Source organism: Neovison vison, chromosome 2 (genome assembly GCF_020171115.1).
Source record: "Neovison vison isolate M4711 chromosome 2, ASM_NN_V1, whole genome shotgun sequence".
Taxonomy (NCBI): Eukaryota; Metazoa; Chordata; class Mammalia; order Carnivora; family Mustelidae; genus Neogale; species Neogale vison.
In genome coordinates, this window is record NC_058092.1 from 15764005 (window position 1) to 15784539 (window position 20535).

Below are 20535 nucleotides of genomic sequence, written 5' to 3' on the forward strand. Positions count from 1 at the left end.
CAGGCCAAGGCTTTTCAACCTCGAGGAGCACAGATATCTTGTGTCCAGGACCTGAGCTCCTGCATTTGAGTCATCTCTACTCCCAGTGTGGGCCGCAATATCAGGACCGTGAGGTCAAGACACACACGCTTCCAGCTCCACCAGCCCAGTGACACCCCCAAACGCCTCTTGACCTTTTGCATTTTATTTCCCCGAGATTTTACTTATTTGAGAGAGTGAGTGAGCAAGTGAGAGTACGAGTGGGGAGAGGAGCAGAGGGAGAGGGAGCAGCAGACTCCCCTGAGCAGGGAGTCCCACGCAGGGCTCAGCTCCCAAGACTCCAGAATCCTGACCCGCGCTGACGGAGGACGCTTAACTGAGCCGCCAAGGCGCCCCTCCTGCATTTCTGATCAAGTACCACAGCGCTCAGGTGTGCGGAGTAGCGCGGGTCCGACGAGGTAAGTTGTCAGGGGAGGAGGAAGACAACTGCCCGGCGTCACCTCCAGCGGGACCTCGCCCACCCCCACCCCAGGGAAGACTTCCAAAAGGCTATTATTTTGTATCGTTGCATAAGGCAAAGACAAGACTCAAGTAATAGGTTTTAAAACTGTTATAAACAGGGCGCCTGGGTGGCTCAGTGGGTTAAGCTGCTGCCTTCGGCTCGGGTCATGATCTCAGGGTCCTGGGATCAAGTCCTGCATCGGGCTCTCTGCTCAGCAGGGAGCCCGCTTCCCTTCCTCTCTCTCTGCCTGCCTTTCTGCCTACCTGTGATCTCTGTCTGTCAAATAAATAAATAAAAATCTTAAAACAAAACTGTTATAAACAGCAAACTGGGAAAAAGAAATCCGATTTTGGGGAGGGGGGGACGTGTCAGTCCCCAGAAAGAACCCCTCTTTGGCCGAACAGCTTTTCTGTATGGAAAGGGAAGCTGCTGCACTGAACACTAATTGAATTTGTTCACATCTTTACCTTGAGAGAGAGTAATCTGCTTATTAGTGTGTTAATACTTTTATGTTCCAGCTTCATTTCTTTGGAGTGAAATAAAAGACTGGGCCCTAAAACTCAGCATTAGCTATCGGCGATCTCAACTCCGGAGTCCGCTCCCGGACTGACCTCAAGATGGGAGAGGCTGGTTCCTAGGGCGGCTTTCCAGTGTGCAGCTCCCACTCTCCCACTCAGGCTCATGAAACGCCCCACCCACCCCGCCCTGTCAGGGGGCACAGACTGGAGACACGGCACACACACAGGGGAAACACAAGCAAGAAGTTGTAATTTCACCAAACAGCCATAATTACTCAGATAAAAAGAGCTATTCAAAAGGTTACCGGTCCTCAAATTGAAACCTGCCTCCCCCATCCATTATTTGAGTTTAAATCTTCAGGGGAATAAATGGGGGGAGGGCGGAGCCTAGCACAAACCCAAGACTTTAAAAATGTGTTCGCCAGAGAGACGTGTGACTCAGCATCTCTGCCGCAAACACGGGCACACACTTACCAGAAAACGGTGAGACCCACTCATCCTAAGTGCCATTTACCACCCCCCCAATATCCTTAAGAATGTTATTTCGGTTGTGTGCCCTTAATAACAATAATCCTGGGTTGGCTAAAACAACACACCCCATCCATACACTTTTTTGTTTAGACAAAGTGATCTAAAAGCTCCTTTCTGGACATTTCAGAGGAATGTTTCGAAAACAGAGGCACGATCCAAGAAATGGCAGACCTGGAGAATGGGAAGAAGACATTTTGGAAAAACCTTGTGTTACCCGAAGGTACTTCCGTCCACTGCTACTCTTCTGATAAGGCAGGTGGTCAGATTTTTCAGAAGTGCGAGGTGTACTCAATCTCCCGATTCTGAATAACGAGCAAAACTGCAGAAGATGCTACCACACGTCAGACGTTCGCCATCCTTTCCGAACGCATGAAAGCCAGAGCACGGAAGCGCAAGCCGAGGCAGGAGACATCCGGGTGCCTCCGCCTTGACCCAACGCCGAGAGAGGGACCGCTGGGCCGTGTGTACGCGGGTGCGCTGGGCCCGCGCGCAGAGGAGGCTAATCTGAAGACACTTTTCCACAAGGACGGCAAGTTCTTCACTTTCATGCTTTATTGAAAGTAAAATATGAATCAAAGACAGGTATTGGTAAGCAGGTTATGTCTCTAAAGAATTACTTTTTAGTTCAGAGCAGAATGTTGTCCCATCTACTGTGATACAAATCCTTTATGGACCAATGCATCTGGTATGAAATTCGAGCAAGGAAATATAACAGAACTTTATTCCCTCCCGTGACTATAAATCTCATATGTAAACATGATTTACTGTTACTGCTACTAAACTGGTTCGATCCGTACTTCCCCCTCCCACCCACCACCCTCCCTTAAATATAAAATTTGAAACATTTCCTTCAAGTCTGATGTCCTTCAGTGCAATCTGCTTTATTTGACATAAGGCATTTGGGACAGTCACTTCGGAAGAGTTCTCTGCCTTCTGGAAGAGTCATAGAATGGTTTAATTCTTCAATCCACTTTTTCGGTAATGCCCTAACATGCCAAGCTCCTCGCTTCCCTTCTGGTCATTTCTTCAGCCGTCAGCAAGTGTTCAAAAGATTAATGTCCGAGTAGACCAGTACCTGGGAAAAGAAACACACGTGGAGGTACAGCTGTGAACTGAAAAGTAAGAGTTCCTGTACTCCATTTGCCAAGAACGCATCATCAACAGGGAATATCCAACTTATCAAACGAGCACAGCAGCCCCTTGACGCTGAAGGGTAAGAAAAAATATCAGCAGACGCCAGGCTTTCGGCTAAATCACATTTCTGTCGAAAGCCATGTGTTTCCTACGCAGTATCTTCACACACGTTAATCAGATTTCACTGATGCTTTCCTTTGATGCCCATGTTTCATAAAGAAATTTTTTGCTTTGTTTTGCTTTGTTTTAACCACATCAGGAGGTCTTTGTAATGGTAACGTGTAGGCAGCAAAGCTGCATTGACAGGAAGGCTTTATTTAGGCCAGAGCTTTGCTCACTCTTTGCTTTAGCAAAGAATCCCTGGTATCTGATTCGAACTCATTCCTTGGCAAAATCACAAGCTGCCACGGACCTCTGGAGTAGGCCAGAAAGATTCAGGATGGCAAGAGTTAAATCTGTAAATATTGAAGGTCTGTATTTGACAAATTAATAAGTATTACTGGCGTACACAACTACAGTGGCCATGAGGTGACAACACACCACTGCGTCTCCATCCAAAGTAATTCTGCAAGAAATGCCTGGGTCCGCCACAGATGGACGAAACCTTTTCATTAAAGCGGATAGAATTCAGCAAATTCCTTTCCTCTAATTCTTACCAGTGATACACAAACTGTTTTCCTCTAAGATGAAACTGGCAGAAGGAACTGGGAAGAGTAAATATAAATGTCGAATTGCCGCTAGCTAATCCCCAACCTCCCCACCCACCCTGACCCTCCAAACGAGAAAGGGAAAGCAAAATGGACATCTGGCAGTAGATACTGTGAACACACATGCCCTATCTGAGGCCCGAGTGCTGAAAACGATAATGAAGAAGCTTGAATAAAAAATGCATTTAACTAAAATTAACTTCAGTCATGAGACTCAGATTGAATTAAATTTTAAAATCAAATTATAGCCTTCGCTTTAAGAGAAAATTACAGTAGGACTCTTGACATTCATGAACAAAACATGACAAATGTAACTTACCTTTAAACCCTTCTTCCGGCATACATACTAGAAAAAGAGAGAGAGAGAGAAATAATTCCAAGATGAAAACACTGCTGGAACAGACAACAGTAATATCACTTTGCTGCCTAAAGACAGAAAGTTTAAAATAACTTCTCATTACCTTACTCACCCATAATGATTACTTTTGACGTTTTGGGTGAGAATAAACAGATGATGATCTTTCTGCTTGTCTTATTTTCATCAAAGCAACACACGTGCATCATTTGGAAAAGTCAAACAGTAAAGGAATGGCTTTAACTGGAGAGAGCTTTTACAGGACACCAGGGGAGGCAGGTCTGGAGAAAGCATGCCACAGATGCCCTCTGGAGCTGCATCCCCCCCCCCCCCCAGCCCCGCTCTCTAGAATGAACCACTCAGGCCTCAGGTAGCCCTTTCTTCTGGACTTTATGTGCTTCTGGACTGATAATGTGCTTATTCAGTTGACCCCTGAACAACTCAGGGTTGGAGGCACTGATTCACTACATGGTCAAGTATCTACATTTACTTTTAGACTCCCCCAAAAGTTGACTGGAAGCTTTCCTGAGAACAGTTACACAAGGTATATTTTGTTAGGCTGTATGTATTACACACTGTATTCTTACAATCTAGTAAGCTAAAAAAAAAATGTTATTTTTCCTTTTTTTTTTAAAAAGATTTATTTGAGGGGCGCCTGGGTGGCTCAGTGGGTTCAGCCGCTGCCTTCGGCTCAGGTCATGATCTCAGGGTCCTGGGATCGAGTCCCGCATCGGGCTCTCTGCTCAGCTGGGAGCCTGCTTCCTCCTCTCTCTCTCTGCCTGCCTCTCTGCCTACTTGTGATCTCTCTCTGTCAAATAAATAAATAAAATCTTAAAAAAAAAAAAAAAAGATTTATTTGAGAGAGAGAGCAAGTGGGAAAGGGCCATAGGGAGAGACAGAACCCTGAATCAGACTCCCCACTCATCATGGAACCTGACCTAGAGCTCAATCCCAGGGCCCCAGAGATAATGACCTGAACTGAAATCAAGAGACACTTAACTGGTTGAGCCACCCAGGCACCCTGAGAAAAATGTTAATGGAAATACATTTACAGTGCTGTACGTACACTGAGAAAACAAAACAAAACAAACAAACAAACAAATGGGGCGCCTGGGTGGCTCAGTGGGTTGGGCCTCTGCCTTCAGCTCATGTCATGATCTCAGGGCCCTGGGATGGAGCCCTGCGTTAGGCTCTCTGCTCGGCGGGGAGCCTGCTCCCTGCACTCCCCCCAGCTCTGACTGCCTCTCCACCTACTTGTGGTCTCACTGTGAGATCACTTGTGATCTCTCTGTCAAATAAATAAATAAAATCTTTAAAAAAAAAAAAAAAGAATACAAAACAAAAAACAAACTCACGTATGAGTGGACCTGCAAAGCTCAAAGCCATGCTGTTCAAGGGTCAACCATATTGTTAGTTCCTAACTTTAGAGGATATCTACTAGCTTCCTCATCGAAAGATAAACATTTAGTTCTTCTACCAACTCTTACATACCAACCTGCCCCTTAACCCATGTATCCTCCTGACAGAGGTGTTTTTAAGCCCTTGGGTCTCCGGTAGTCCCAATATTTTCCCTCTCTGAACAGTGCTCGCAGTCTAACTGCTTCATGTACCTTGGTTCCATTTCCTGTTTGGGAGGACTTTTTTCTCTTTTTGGTCTTGGTAACTGCCGCATTATTTATGACTTCCATTTTCTCTGTACTATCTCCAACTCAAGCAGAAGCTCTTCTAAAGACGTTAAACCTCCAGACGGCCACTTCCACATTGCCCTGCAGACATGGACAGCCACAGCCCGCACGGCCGCGACCCGGGCTTGAGGCGATCATGCTGTCTGCTGCAGAGCTTCTCTTCCAGGACTCCCCTTCACCATCTTCGAGGACATTTTTCCTTTGTTGGATCCCTACGTTTTTGTTCCAACATTCAATTCTTTCTTGACTTACACCCTTGTTTCAGTGGAGCACACCCTTCCATCGTATCCTGGCAAACGGTGCGCTGGACAGAAGTGTTTTGAGGCCTCACATGTGTTCACAAAAAGCCATGAAACATGAGGGTAGAATAAAGTCTGTCTGGTTGTAGAATTCTGATTGGAATTCAGTTTTCCTCAGAAGCCTGTGGGCACAGCTCCTTCACTGTGCACTCTTCATCCTATGAATGGGACTCATTTTTCTTTGCATTTCTGGATGCTTTTAGGATCTTCCCATCCCTAGATTTTCACTTATGGGATCAGGCCCTTGGCGCATTGTTTTTTAATTTCATGAATTTCTCTGAATGTTCCTTCTAACCAGTCCCCTGGCTATATAGTTTTTTTTATATCACACAGAGTTAATTTTTAAGCTTTCATATGCTTCCTGCATCAACTGCTTTTCTGGGCTCCCCCCCCCCCCGGTCTGCAGACAGAGCCTTTAGGTTCCATGCTCTCACACCCCCAATGCCTGGTGGTCTGGAGCTGCCCCTCTCACCTACTGAAGAGTAAGGACTCTGTTCAGGGGGGCTGGGGAGCTTCCCTGAAGGGTACCTGGAAGATGAATCACTTAAAAAACAACAGATTTCTGTAGGTGACATTTTTTAATTGGCCACTCTCCCCAGAGCGGGATCTCTGACTTCCGGTATGGGAGGCAGAGATGGCTGCCAGCATCTGAACAAAAAGCCAGGGGTGCTCTTCCTAAGTGCTATGAACAGGCTCTTTCTTGCCTTCATGGTTGAAATTGGTGAAGTTGTTCAAAGGCCAGAGACGCCGCACAACCTCGGTGGCCACAGGAGGCACCGGTAGGGGAAGGAGCAGTGACAGGATGTCAAGGGAGGGGCTGTGGGCAGTCGCCCTCCTTCTGGTGTCAGGCTCTGGTATCAGAATGAACTTGGCTTCTTACAGACCTCTTCCATTTACAGACTCACCCGTACGCCGGCTTCCTTGGGTCAGCTAAATAATTATTACTCTTTTCTCAGCTTTCCATTTCCCTAGTTGTTGTCTGTATCTTTCCCTTGATTTGAGCTTCTAAGATAAATGCTGGAAGATCCCACCCTATCATTATGTAGAACCTTTCTCGAAGTCAAAAGTGAATGTGTCACTCGGTGTAATTCCCCCTCATTCTGACAAGTTAAGCAACAAATTCCTCAAACGAGTGGGTCTTTACCTTGCATGACGTCATCCATTGCGGCGTAATCCGCAATTGGCTCATCAGCCTAGAAAGACAAAGGAAGAGAATTCAAGACCTGGGGGAGCAGGAGCCTGGAGCAGGAGGAGGCCAGACCTTCCCGACATGGGTCGGGCCCACGAGGCGACAAGTGTGGCCACAGGACACAGATGCGAGCACTGGCAGAGAACAGACTTTGGGCCTAGCCAGCCACGTCCAGGACCCCCACCAACAACGATGACTCATCACCTCCAAAACTACATCATCTGTGGTGCTGTTTTCCTGCTCCTAAAAACACTTTTTGAAATGGAAATGTTTGGATCTCATGAGATTACAAAGCGAAGATGGAAGTTACAGGAGCTAGGAAGCCAGCGGTGATGGTGACAGAGCGAGTCAGGTGGAAACCAAGTCAGACTGGTCCCCTAAAAAATGTGTTAGCTTAGAAAGACATTTATTTGTGTCCTTCCTTGCTACCTGAACAAAACACCCATCGCCTTTCTAGGATGGAAGCCAGCACGGAGCGCGAGCTTGTGGCAGGGTGAGCTGCGCGGGCCAAGAGGCCAATGACCAGCATAGACTCTAGCTGCCCGCCTGAAGGGCAAGCCCTTTGGTTAACACAGGTCGTTTCAGAAATTCTGGAGGGTCCTTAGGTACTTGGCAACTTTACGTCTTCAAAATAATTCCACCAAACCTACAGTTGCAGGAAAAGCAAAGAAGTGAACAGAGGGAGGGGAGGGTGGCCGGACTAGGGTAGTGGGCATGGGAGTGCTTTGTGGTTTCAAGGGCCTAATGCATCTCCCCAGCACTGAGGCTCCACGGCATGAAAAGCATATACTTCCCAGTTCAAAAACCTGACAAATCTACCACGTGACACAGTGGTGTTTGGCACAGTGGGGATACTTCTAGCCCTGAAACCAAAGAGGCAAAGGGAAGCGAGGCAACCCAGCCCATAGGGAGAGAGTAAGGGAAGGACTGGGCTAATGAGGCCAGCTCAGTGACTCGTTTTCCCTGACAACCTCTCAGATACCCCTCCTTTCCAAAACTCTTCTCACCTCTCCTAACTCTGCTCTACCCAAAGTCAATCTCCGTGGCCTGGCCAAGAATGCCATTTAGACAACCAGAAGTATTCTGCCCGTTGTGGCCAAACCTCATGTCTTGTATTTGTTTCCTAGCTTGACTGGCTGGTGTTCTGAGACCAAGGAAAAGAGAGGACGGTTTAACAGAAGGATGGTTAAGTAATTCTGCTGACCCACACGTTTGGGCAGAGGCTAAATCTATATCTATTACTTTAAAAAAAATTATGAAAACCCCACAAGAGCCAACGATGTCTGGACCTCCTCTCAGTCTCTTGTGGCTCAGCCAGAGCCGGAGAACCCAGAAGCCAGCAGAAACTCACGGCGGCTGCTCACTACCATGCCCGGCCAAGGACCAGAGGCCATCTTAAGCCCTGTCACCAGTCGTTTACGCGCGGGTGCAGGTCACCGAAACCTTCTAGAACGTCCTCAGGCAAGGAGCCGTTACCTACCTTTAACAAAATGACAGATTCGGGAATGACGCCGAGGGTGCCCAGGGTGGCACAGTCGTCACTTAGAATCTTTCCGTCGATTGACAGATTCTGGTCAAAAGGAGCAACCGAAAACGCATGCATGATCTGTGCCAATACAAAAGAAAGTGCGCATGAGGCAGAATACCGCGACTTCCGCCTGATCTGAATGAGTGAACACACGGATCCTTTAAAACAAACAAGTCTTCAGGCTACAAGATCCTCCTCGGCACAGTCAGCCCACCGGCTGCTCTCCCACCAAGACTATCATCCCAGCATATCAGGGAACATCCTGAGGGGGGTTGGTAGAGAACAGTTATAGCCACGATCCTTCTGTTGAGCACGGTGCCCCCTCAAGAGTACGGGTGCGGGGAAATCCCAGGAGAAGCGGGGAGCACGCTGACGGCTCCTCTGGCTTTAGGGCCTGGGCCAGGAAATCACGGTCGCTCTCATCGTGCCGAGGTCCGACATTCTTTGGTCAAGTCAAGTCCAAATTCTTTCCTAAGACCATATTTAAATTAACCAGCGGGCCATTTGGGTTCTTCTTTCGGTTTTAATTCCTTCAGCAAGCCTCAACTACGTAATTCCGTTTAAGACCACTGTATATTCTTAGATGGTCTTGTCTCTAGGAACCAAAATACAAAATTCTGTTCTTTTTTTTCCCTTTTTAAAAATTTATTTATTTATTTGTTTATTTATTTATTTGCAAGGGAGTGAGAGAATGAGCGGGGAGAGCAGCAGAGGGAGAGGGAGATGCAAGCCACTTGCTGAGCAGGGAGCCCGACATGGGACTTTTTTTTTTTTTTTTAAAAGATTTTATTTATTTATTTGACAGACAGAGATCACAAGTAGGCAGAGAGGCAGGCAGAGAGAGAGAGGAGGAAGCAGGCTCCCAGCTGAGCAGAGAGCCCGATGCGGGACTCGATCCCAGGACCCTGAGATCATGACCTGAGCCGAAGGCAGCGGCTTAACCCACTGAGCCACCCAGGTGCCCCCGACATGGGACTTGATCGCAGGACTCTGGATCATGACCTGAGCTGAAGGCAGACGCTTAAAAGACTGAGCCACCCAGAAGCCCCCAAAATATGAATTTCTTAAGGGAAGGAACCATATATATATATATACACTCCACCTTAATTCAAGCCAATTGTTAAAAATGAAAAAATACATTCAGAAACATATGCATAATACACATTTTTTCAACATTACAAAAATGTCTTATTTTTATCATTTCTGGAGAGTAATTACCAGTGGGTGGGCAAGGAGGAGTTGGCCTTGGACAGTAACCTGAGATCTCAGGGTTGTGAGATCCAGCCCTGTGTTGGGCTCTGCGCTAAGTGCAAAGTCTGCTTAAGACTTCCTTGCTCTGGGGGCGCCTGGGTGGCTCAGTGGGTTAAGCCTCTGCCTTCAGCTCAGGTCATGGTCTCAGGGTCCTGGGATCGAGCCCTGCATTGGGCTCTCTGCTCTGCAGGGAGCCTGCTTCCCTTCCTCTCTCTCTCTGCCTGCCTCTCTGACTACTTGTGATCTCTGTCTGTCAAATAAATAAATAAAATCTTAAAAAAAAAAAAAAGACTCTCTTTCTCTGCCCATCCTTCCCCCAAAATAAGTAAATCTTTAAAGAGAATTCATTTTATAATGCTTCATAACTTATTCAATTCTTCGTGTATTTTTACGACATGTATGTTTTATTACACCAATATTCATGATGTTGTGGGAAAACTATTCTACCTTTATACGCACTCAACTCCTCTACTCTCTCTGTCTGGAAGGACAAAGCAACCCTGAGCCAACTGTGTGTATAATGGGGCCCAAGAGCTTTCCAGGCCAGGAAGATCATAAGTAGAAATGTGATTTTAATAATGGCATACAGAAAAGTAAGAACAAGGGTAACAACAGCGGCCTCCTCCCCCAGTTCCTTCTGGTTAGGCCAGAATCTTAACTGGACTCTTCACAAAAGGACATCAGCTCCCGAGAAGCAAACAAGAGATGGATCGGGATGCCTGGGTGACTCAGTTAAGCATCTGCCTCCGGCCCAGGTCATGAGCTCAGGGTCCTGGGAGAGCCCCACATCGGGTTTCTTTCCTGCCTGCTGCTCCCCCTGCTTATATGCGCTCTCTGTCAAATAAATAAATGAAATCTTTAAAAAACAAAAACAAAAACCAGAGACAACTCCGTAGTTCACGGGCACTGATATCAATGATCTGCCTGTGTATCCATAACCGTAAACTGGTAAGAAGCACTACCAGGACATGTCTATCAAAGCCGGCCCGTCAATCATCAGGCAGAAACAGCCAGTCCAGGATTAACAAAGGGGACCCGGGAGGAAGAAAGAGTTTCAGTGGAGGTGTCTAGGGCCAGCATACTGTGGGCGATGTCACAGCTGCTGGCCTGCAGGAATGCCTGCTCACATCCCCAAACCCCTCGAGGTTGGACAAAGCACATAGCTCCAGCCACCAGCACCCTCCCTGAGGGGCTGAGGCTCAGTACTTTACGTTTTGAGGACACAGACAAGGACACTTAATTAAATTCATCCAACAACTATTGAAGCTTTTATTAAGAAGCCACCAGGAGTTGAACGCTTTGCTCCGTGCTGGAAATACACAAGCGAGTGCGTAATCCCACCCTGGAGGGGTTCAGAAAGCAAGGGCAGAACGATGTAGCCTAGACGCTGGGAGAAGGCATATGTCAGATCTGGGGAGGACAGAAGAAAAGAGGCGGTTCGACAGCTGGAGGCACAGGCAGGTCCGCAGAAGGGATGCTACGGAAGAGAAACAAGTACTCACTAGTGAGGAGAAAACGCTCTTTCAGAATGAGGGAACGGGACAATCAAAGGCATGGAGGCCTTTGGTACAGTAATTCACAAACCATAAAAACGTCTGAGTATAATTACTCTGATATGGGCCTCTTTATCAAGCAGGTGCAGAATCCCTGATCTATGCAGCACACGAGGAACAACGAGAGCCCTGTTCCCTAACAGGGAGCGGCTCTGGACGGCTTGCCACAGTGCCAGGGGGTGGGGGGCGCCTAAAATAAGGAAACCCACGGTCAGCCTTCAGCTGCCAGCCATTTAACCTGTGCCAACGTCTCCTCCTCTCTAAGGCAGGCACCATCGCCCGCTCAAAACCTATCTTGGGGAAAATGAAATAATACAATTAAACACTGAACGTCTTCTGTGAAAGGAGATGAATCAATTGTACTTCCATTTACTTTACGGTATCAGAGGTGGATGAATTAATAATCAGGCAAGGAAAGCTCCTTAAGGTTTTAAGAAATTGTAAATGCACCGTGTGCAGAATAAAACATTTACAATTTTACAAAGGTTGCCCTCCTGTTAACTTGCAAATGCAACATCCCTCAGAGGAAAGGCTCTATCAAACATTAAAAAAAGGCATTACATACTTTAAGAAAAAAAACGAAAATACCCCCCCCCCAAAAAAACCCTCACCCACCACCACTAATTGAGGGTCCCATGCATGCCCACTACAAACCACATTGCTGGCCAGGCTGCCAGGCAAAAGGTCACCTCTAGTGGAAGCATACAAAGACACCACCACTGAGCAGCGAGGGAAAATTACATTTCACTGCCCTTTGTTTTGACTCTGGATCACAGTGCCCTCAAAGCCTTGGTGGGGGAGGGGAGGACACTGCAAAGGACCCATCCAGGAAGAGCACATCGGGGGTTTCATTTGAACTGTGGCTCCGCTTCAAACAGCAGCTCGGTGCAGGTAACATGGTCCTACACGGAGGATTATTTCTGTTGACTTTTGATTTGTTCTTCAAAAATGGTAGTCCGTAATAAAAGCAGAAAGCAGAACAGGCTTTTTGAATGTCTTTATCCACAGGGGCTCTTTTTGTAATTTCAAGGTTCTGAATGTTCGAGGTTTACCACTGACAGGCAAAAAGCCGGTGACAGAAACAAGCTTTCTCAGATGTAAAAGGTACAATAACAGAGTAAAGATATTATGCCAACACGTTTATTTTCAGAGCCACGGGTTCAACCAAGGGAAATAATGTTCCCAGGACAATCTGGAACATATAACACCCTCAAAGGAAGCCTGTACTTTGGCCTCAATTACAATGATAAATATCAGCAGCAAGAAAAAATGCAGAACCAGGAAACTATGCCACATGAAAGTAGCAAAGAGGGAAATCTGGTCAACTTTTTGGATATGTATCAGTGCCTGAAACAGATTAGCGGCCAGATTTTCTTCCTGGACATCTTGAACTTATCAGCCCCTCTTGCCTAGATCTTGGGACACACCAGTGCCACGCTCATTTACACTACTTTTGTACTGAGACCCAGAAATAACAAAATCATGAAGAATTCTCATAATGCCCACTTGGCATTCACTGAACTGATGTGCAAACCGATGCTTGTTTGGGAGAAGCGGCGGGGAGGGATGGGGAGGAAAATGATCTAAAATGAATCTTTAAAAACCAATTTGGAAAACACCACTCCATAATAAGACATGGTAAAGGGAAGTTTAAAATTTTAGCAGGAAGGGGCGCCTGGGTGGCTCAGTGGGTTAAGCCGCTGCCTTCGGCTCAGGTCATGATCTCAGGATCCTGGGATCGAGTCCCATATCGGGCTCTCTGCTCAACAAGGAGCCTGCTTCCTCCTCTCTCTCTCTCTGCCTGCTTCTCTGCCTACTTGTGATCTCTCTCCGTCAAATAAATAAATAAAATCTTTAAAAAAATAAATAAATAGAACCTTTAAAAAAAAATTCTAGCAGGAAGACTCATCTGACACCAAAAATATTGTGAAAGAATTCCTGACTCATCGGAGTGAATCAACAATGAAATAGCTCCCGTTCCCCTTACCTTTCACAGCAGATCCTAGTAACTGGATTGAATACCTATCAAGTGGCCAAAAGAAAACACAGGGCACGATATAGCAAGGGAACGATGATTCTGTAACAGACTTGGCAGCAGCAAGTTAAATGGCTCTCGCTGTTTCTCATTTTTGTAAAGCTACTCAGAACCTGCTCAAGTTTTCACAATCCAAACCACTTTCACCTTCACACAAAGATTCCTGATTATTTTGTCTGGTTTAAAAAACTTTTTAGGGACACCTGGGTGGCTCAGTGGGTTAAGCCTCTGCCTTCAGCTCAGGTCATGATCTCAGGATCCTGGGAATGTGTCCTGTATCAGGCTCTCTGCTCAGCAGGGAGTCTGCTTCCCTTCCTGTCTCTCTGCCTACTTGTGATCTCTCTCCCTCTCTCTCAAATAAATAAATAAAATCTTAAAAAAAAAAAACACACACAAAAAAACTTAAAAATTTATTTTTCAAGAACTGTGCTCAGCCAAGCACCTGAACTCATGTCCCTGAGACCAGAAGTCACATGATCTTCCAACTGAGCCAGTCAGGGGCCCCTGATTCTTAGCTATTTTGAAAATTTTAAGCCTTTCTAAAAGAGAGATTTATGTCAATTTAGGCATTATTGTGAAATCGAAAGAATCCCTGCTCAATGGATTAATACTATGAGCAGACAGAGGTTACAGTTAAAATGGCCGACGAAGAAAGAAAACAGAGACGGTATATAAACTTAAGGAGAAGCAACTCAGGAAGGTCCTCAAGGTCCAAAGCATACTTCAACAAAAGTTCTATTTTCCTCACCTGAATTTTCAGTTCTTTTAACGTCTGATTAGCAGAAACAAGAAGTGCTTTCTCACCACGAACTTTTCTATGTCGCATACTGCGCCGGATGACTTGCTTCTGATAGGCTATGTAATTTTGATGACTTATCTTTTGCCGCTTTGTTCCTCCATTGCTCTATAATAAAGATCCAAAACAAACAAAGCACTGAAATTATCCACTCTGTGACCCACGCTCCTAAGTTCAATAAGTAGGCAAAACCGGTTTACTGACTGGTCCCTTAACCATTCGAAATTCAGTGTCAACAATGAGTGGAAACTCAATGGAGGTTCTTACTTAGCAGGCTCACAGAAAACGGGTGTTGTGTGGAGGGAATGGGCAGGGGAGAAGATAAGGGAGATAGACCTCACTGCATATAAGTTCTTTTTTTTTTTTAATTACTTTATAAAGGACATTTAAAAGCAAATGGTATTTTTACCTTAAATCAGGAAAACACACATGTGACAAACTAAATAACTTTAAAATTGCTAAATTTAATTCATAAACAACCTGAATCCTAAGGTTTGTATTAAACATTTTCCTCCCTTCAGAATGGCATGGAAGCTAAGCAGAAACAGCTGAGAAATTTAAAACAAAAGCGCGTATTAATAAAAACATCAAACTTGGTTTAACTAAAAACAGGATGATACACTGTGTCTCAAAAGGATCACAAAATAGCTTTGACTGTGAAATAGTCTTGAAAAATGTTAAACCTGAATCTCATCAGACACTGAGACACGATTTCCAATGGACAGAAAATGTAGAGAACGGAGAAACAAAGGAACATCAGTAATGTAAGGAGGCAATCAGATGAATCCAGGATGTGGGACAAGCCATAAGAAATCGAACTGGTGGGCGCCTGGGTGGCTCAGTGGGTTAAAGCCTCTGCCTTCGGCTCAGGTCATGATTCCAGGGTCCTGGGATCAAAGCCCGCATCGGGCTCTCTGCTCAGCAGGGAGCCTGCTTCCTCCTCTTTCTCTGCCTGCCTCTCTGCCTACTTGTGATCTCTGTCAAATAAATAAATAAAAATCTTTAAAAAAAAAAAAGAAATCGAACTGGTGTCCACTCAGTGTCAAAGACAAAAAGTGACATTGTCAATTGTCCTAAAATTTGACAATGTCAAAGACAAGGGTCAGGTGACAAGGTAGGACCAGTAGTCTAGATACAGTAAATGTATACTTGAGAGCATGCTAGTTTGAGGAGAAAAGTATTATTTTAGACATATTCAGGATACCTGAGAAATTTGAACCTGGGTCATAGGACACTGTCTTATTTATGTTGGTCTAAGTATTTAGAGGTGAAAAGTCATGATGGACACCATCTACCTGAAGATAATTTGACAAAATGTACAGGCATACATGTGGGTACAGAATTTATCACACGTGGGTACAGAATTTATCATGTAGCAGTCTTCAGAAAAAAAATTATAGATAAGAAGCCAATGTCTTTCTCCAACATTCCCAAAAAAGCCTCATATAAGGAGGTTAACAGTCAAGAGTCCTCTGTGAACCAGGCCAAGGAATGAGGGAAACAAGATTCCTTAAACCATTTTTCCCCCTGCTTTAATTAAATCTGGATGAGGTAACCCCAGGCCTGGCTCTCCGGTTTCTGCAGTTGTCACTGAGTGTTAGCTGTGCATGAGCAGAGCGGTCTGGGGGTTATTATGGACACAGATGCCACATACTCATTAGTAACAGAGCTCCAGAGACTTACAAAGCAGAGGAGGATCAGGACGAAAGCACAGAAGAGCACCGGCTCAGGGGGACACCCACTGGCCAGGTGCCATGCAAAGCCAAGTTCCGCTCTAGCCGGGAGTCTACAGAGACACACAGGTGATTCTAACATTCGTTTTAAAAACTTACGTGCAAAGGGGAGTTAAAAACAAAGAAAGAGTTAATAATTTTCCTCAATTGCAGGAGGTCAAGCTGCACCTAAGTCCCACAATTAGGAAGAATAAAAATATCTACAACAAAATATAATTTTACTACAGACATACAAAACATAACCAAATAACAAATCCCTAGACACTGAGCAAGATATATATTTTTTAAAGGCTCTGATTTTAAATGGGTCTAAAAGCTTCTCCCAGAATAATTTTTCAAAAACAAAACAAAACAGAATTTAAATCCAACTTATCTGACAAAAAACAGCCCACTGGTTTTAGATGGCTTTCAATTACCTAAGTGATATCCAACCCTGGGTGCATCATTAACCTGAATTGGAGAAAAGGTCAAAGTCAAAGGGACCTGGTTGATCTAGCTTAGAGGAAAAAAAGGATTTGTTCCTCCCCATTAAGGACAAGTGGAGATGCAGCCTTTCCTATTACGGGGATTTAAATCCGCAATTGCAGAGGCTCTCACTGGACAGAGATACCGTAACACGTCACAAAGAAAATGTCAGGACGCCGAAGTTCTGAAAGCCGTAACATTCTTCTGGCATCATCTCCTCCTCTAAAGGAAGGTCACACTTGAGTTTTTTTGAGGGATAAAATATTTAAAACATTCTAGAGTATTACAATATCCAAACAAGGAGAGGGAAGACAAAAGAAAATTATAATGTATATATAAAAGAAATTATAGCATAAAAGGCAAGGTTTCCCATCATTCCCTAACATATTTGTAAATATGAAATCTGTTGTCATCCACAACTGAGAAGAGTAATTCTATATGCACTCTTTAAAAATTGCTGTGGTTGTAACCACAATGAATAAAACTAGACATTAAAAAAAAACCCAGCTTCCCAAAAATCTCAATCACTTGAAAATATAAAGAGTTTTCTAAATAACTCAGGCTGAAAAGCAAAGCCTAAAGTAACAGAAGCTAAGGGCAGTATGAATATACATATCAAGCTTTACAATGCAATTTACAAAGTTTACCAGAAGAACAGAAAATGAGTCAGTGATAACAGACTTGGAAAAAAGATGAGATTTCTAACTGATTATTAAACCATACTTCCAAGACATAATCACTGAAATAGTATCTCACTGCCAGCCAAGCAATGTAAGGCAGCAGTGTCCTAAGTCCGTGGATGTGCTCACCGCCCAACACCCACGTGATTTTTATGTAGCAACTGAAACGAGCCAACAGACCAGTTTGGGGATCTCTGCCTTGCAAGATGGATGGTCTGAGGCCATGGGGCCGTGAGAAGAGCTGATGACAAACACGGTTAGAAGCTGACCAGAAAGCTCTGTTTGCCAACTCCAATCAAGAGACCATCTCAGGGACGCCTGGGTGGCGCAGTTGGTTGGACGACTGCCTTCGGCTCAGGGCGTGATCCTGGAGTCCCAGGATCGAGTCCCGCATCAGGCTCCCAGCTCCATGGGGAGTCTGCTTCGCTCTCTGACCTTCTCCTCGCTCGTGCTCTCTCTCACTGTCTCTCTCTCTCAAATAAATAAATAAAATCTTTTAAAAAAAAAAAAAAAAAAGAGACCATCTCAGCGGGGAGAGGGGTAGGGAGAGGGGGGTGGGGTTACGGACACTGGGGAAGGTATGTGCTATGGTGAGTGCTGGGAAGTGTGTAAGCCTGATGATTCACAGACCTGTACCCCTGGGGCTAATAATACGTTATATGTTAATAAAAAATTTTAAAAAATTAAAAAAAGAGAGAGCATCTCGAAAACCACCCCAAGAAATGTAAGGCCTACACCTACAACATGTGAACAAGCACAGCACTTATGATGTCCTGTCAAAACTCAGTCTGCGTTCCTGTAAAACGTCTAGGTTTGGTACGTTCTGATGCACAGGGCCCACCGGTGCTGACTAAGTGAAGCAGGGATTTGAGGGGCAGATCACGGTCGGCGGGGGGTGCACCCAGTGCCCGATTTTGTCCTTTCTCATAGGTGCTCACAGTAAGTGTCGTAGGAGATCCAACAAGCCGGGGAAAACAAATGTGGGTTATCTCTCTGTACTGGCTGAAAAACTATGAGTAAAGTTTACCTCAGGGAGACGAAGGTTCAAGTCAAGAGGGCTTTTCAGACCTTCTTAATGTTGAAAAGGAAGTGATAGTGATGGCCCAACAAGCCGAGGGAACTGTGCTCTTTAACAGCACAGATGCAGCAGAGGCCGCTGGAACACCTTCCCTCCTTCAGGGAGGAGGTTCACCGTAATTTGACTAGTTTTATTGCACTTAAGCGGTAAAGAAAGAAAACACATGCCTCATCTGTTTAAACTTGGAAAAAACAAAAACAAAACCAAAACCTAAACTCAAATTAGAGTAGACATCCCATGAATTGAAGGTATCCATAGAATACCCTGGAACACTGTGGTCTGACTTTTTGAGAAGCTGAAACTTAAATACCATGTTATCAACTCTATCCCCATGTTATCTCCTGTTCTTAAGTTACTTTTCTCCAAAAACACTATGAATATAATCAAGCAACCAAACAAGTGGACTAGAAAATTGTAAAAAAAAAAAAATACACAGAAAGCTGACAGATGACCTGAGGTAGAAAAAATTAAATTGATCATAATGAAATAGGGAAGATGAATGCTGGCCTGGTCATTTGATTAACACTTTAAGAGACACAGAAACCTCTTCCATAGACTCCATTGGTAAAGCCACAGCACATTTTGTTTGTAATGAGGGAAAGTGGGTTAATTTTTTCATACTTAAAAAATCCATGATTAAATAACAAACCAAGATACAGATCCCATTTTAGCTTCTTTTCCAGAAGATTTAATCATTGCATTGTATTTTAACCTTTCTTACTGAATAGTAACAAATGCATTATTAATCCTGGAATAATGTAGCTCATGGCTTTTTGAGAGAAATCAGGGCTGCGACTGCGAACCAAGGAACTAAGGAAAGAGGGCAAACAAAGGGAGTTGAGGACAAACATTCCATGTTTGGGGGCCCGGACTGGCTGCTTTCAGAACAGCGGAAGGTAGGACAATAAAAAGCAGCTTCACACATACTTGATTAAAATCTGGATCTTTTTCTCCATCTGGTTTAGCTTCTTCTTTATCCTCCTCTGTTTCGGAACTACTCACATTCAGCTCCGGAGCTGAATCCTTCATCACCTGAATGCAATCACAGAGAGAAGATGGTCAGACCTTGCAGGGCAGGCTATGGGAGGTGCTTTATCAATGGGTGGGGGCGGGTAACAGAACCGGCAGAGGACCAAGACTCAACGGCTGCTTCCTGTGCTCTTTTAACATGTTTGTTTCTATCCTAGGGTTTACTCATGTAAAATGTGGTCACCATAAACGTAAGCAGTATCTGCAGAAGAATTATTACTGTTGGACTTTTAAAATGACGTTATTTTTGCGAAGTTCAAAGATGCTCTAAATTTTCCCTAGCAGGGGGACTGTCAAACCATTCAGACAGTGGGAGCCACAATACTTCCTGAAGACCAAGAAAAGGAAGCATGAAGGAAATGCTCTTTTACATTATGAAATACTGTTATAAAACTCAAAATAAGTATAAAAATTTAGATAAGTTGGATTTTTAATTTTTTATTATTTTTTTTAAAAAATATTTTATTGGGGCGCCTGGGTGGCTCAGTGGGTTAAGCCACTGCCTTCGGCTCAGGTCATGATCTCAGGGTCCTGGAATCGAGCCCCGCATCGGGCTCTCTGCTCAGCGGGGAGCCTGCTTCCTCCTCTCTCTCTGCCTGCCTCTCTGCCTGCTTGTGATCTCTCTCTGTCAAAAAATAAATAAAATCTTTAAAAATATATATTTTATTTATTTATTTATTTGCCAGAGAGAGAGAGAAAGCACAAGCAGGGGGGCATCAGGCAGAGAAAGAGAGGCAGACTTCCCACTGAGCAAGGAGCCCAAGCCAGGACTTGATCTTAGGACCCCGAGATCATGACCTGAGGCCAAAGACAGACGCTCAACCGACTGAGCCACCGAGGCATCCCTGGATATTTTTTTAAAGATACCAATGTAGACATGGACTAATAGCCACTAAAGACTTAAATTTTTAGAGTAAACACAGAAATCCATGCTGGTTACTCAGCGAATGAGGAAATAAAGGCCTTAGTTCAACTTGTGAAGCAGAACCCAAGACCTTAAGAGCATAATCGGTAAATTACTCTCCTAAAACAATGTGTTTGGTAACGACCGTCAAATAAAATGTAGTTTGGTCTCTAATTCCCCAAATCCTGGAATCAAATTAATGACATGCCCAGAGATCTAGGTCAGGATCTACCTAAGAGCCACCCCTAATATAACAGAAACGCTCCAAATCCAATTCACATTAAGTTTTAACACCCCTGCTCCCAAAATACAGCCAAGTCTGTCTTCCTTCATCTACTCTTAAAGAGATCAGGGCAAGAGGCTCTAAACTGGCCTTCCTTATTCCTGTTCTGCCCTTGCCAACTCGAAACACGGGGGCCAGGGTCACCTCTTTAAAGCATAAATTCATTCACACTATGACCTTAACTGCACCTCTCCAATGGCTTACAGCTATACTCAGAATAAAAGCCGAAGTCCTTGGTATGATGTATAAAATGTGATAGGATTTGTCCCGTGCTCCATTATCACCATCCTTCGTTGGAAGA

The 20535-nt window shown here is 44.6% G+C and overlaps 1 protein-coding gene across 4 annotated transcripts in view; it reads right to left on the reverse strand.

The window, feature by feature from the left end:
- Window positions 1-2059: 2059 nt before the first annotated feature.
- USP48 (ubiquitin specific peptidase 48) overlaps window positions 2060-20535 on the reverse strand; it is a 91574-nt gene continuing 73098 nt past the window's right edge. For all 4 annotated transcript variants that reach the window (XM_044237386.1, XM_044237384.1, XM_044237385.1 and 1 more), the window contains exons 22-27: window positions 18946-19050; window positions 14015-14170; window positions 8380-8505; window positions 6855-6903; window positions 3691-3717; window positions 2060-2605 (exon numbers count right to left, since the gene is read on the reverse strand). In XM_044237386.1, coding sequence (XP_044093321.1) covers window positions 2583-2605; window positions 3691-3717; window positions 6855-6903; window positions 8380-8505; window positions 14015-14170; window positions 18946-19050 — 486 coding nt within the window. In that variant the 3' untranslated portion in view covers window positions 2060-2582. The remainder of the gene's footprint in view (window positions 2606-3690; window positions 3718-6854; window positions 6904-8379; window positions 8506-14014; window positions 14171-18945; window positions 19051-20535) is intronic.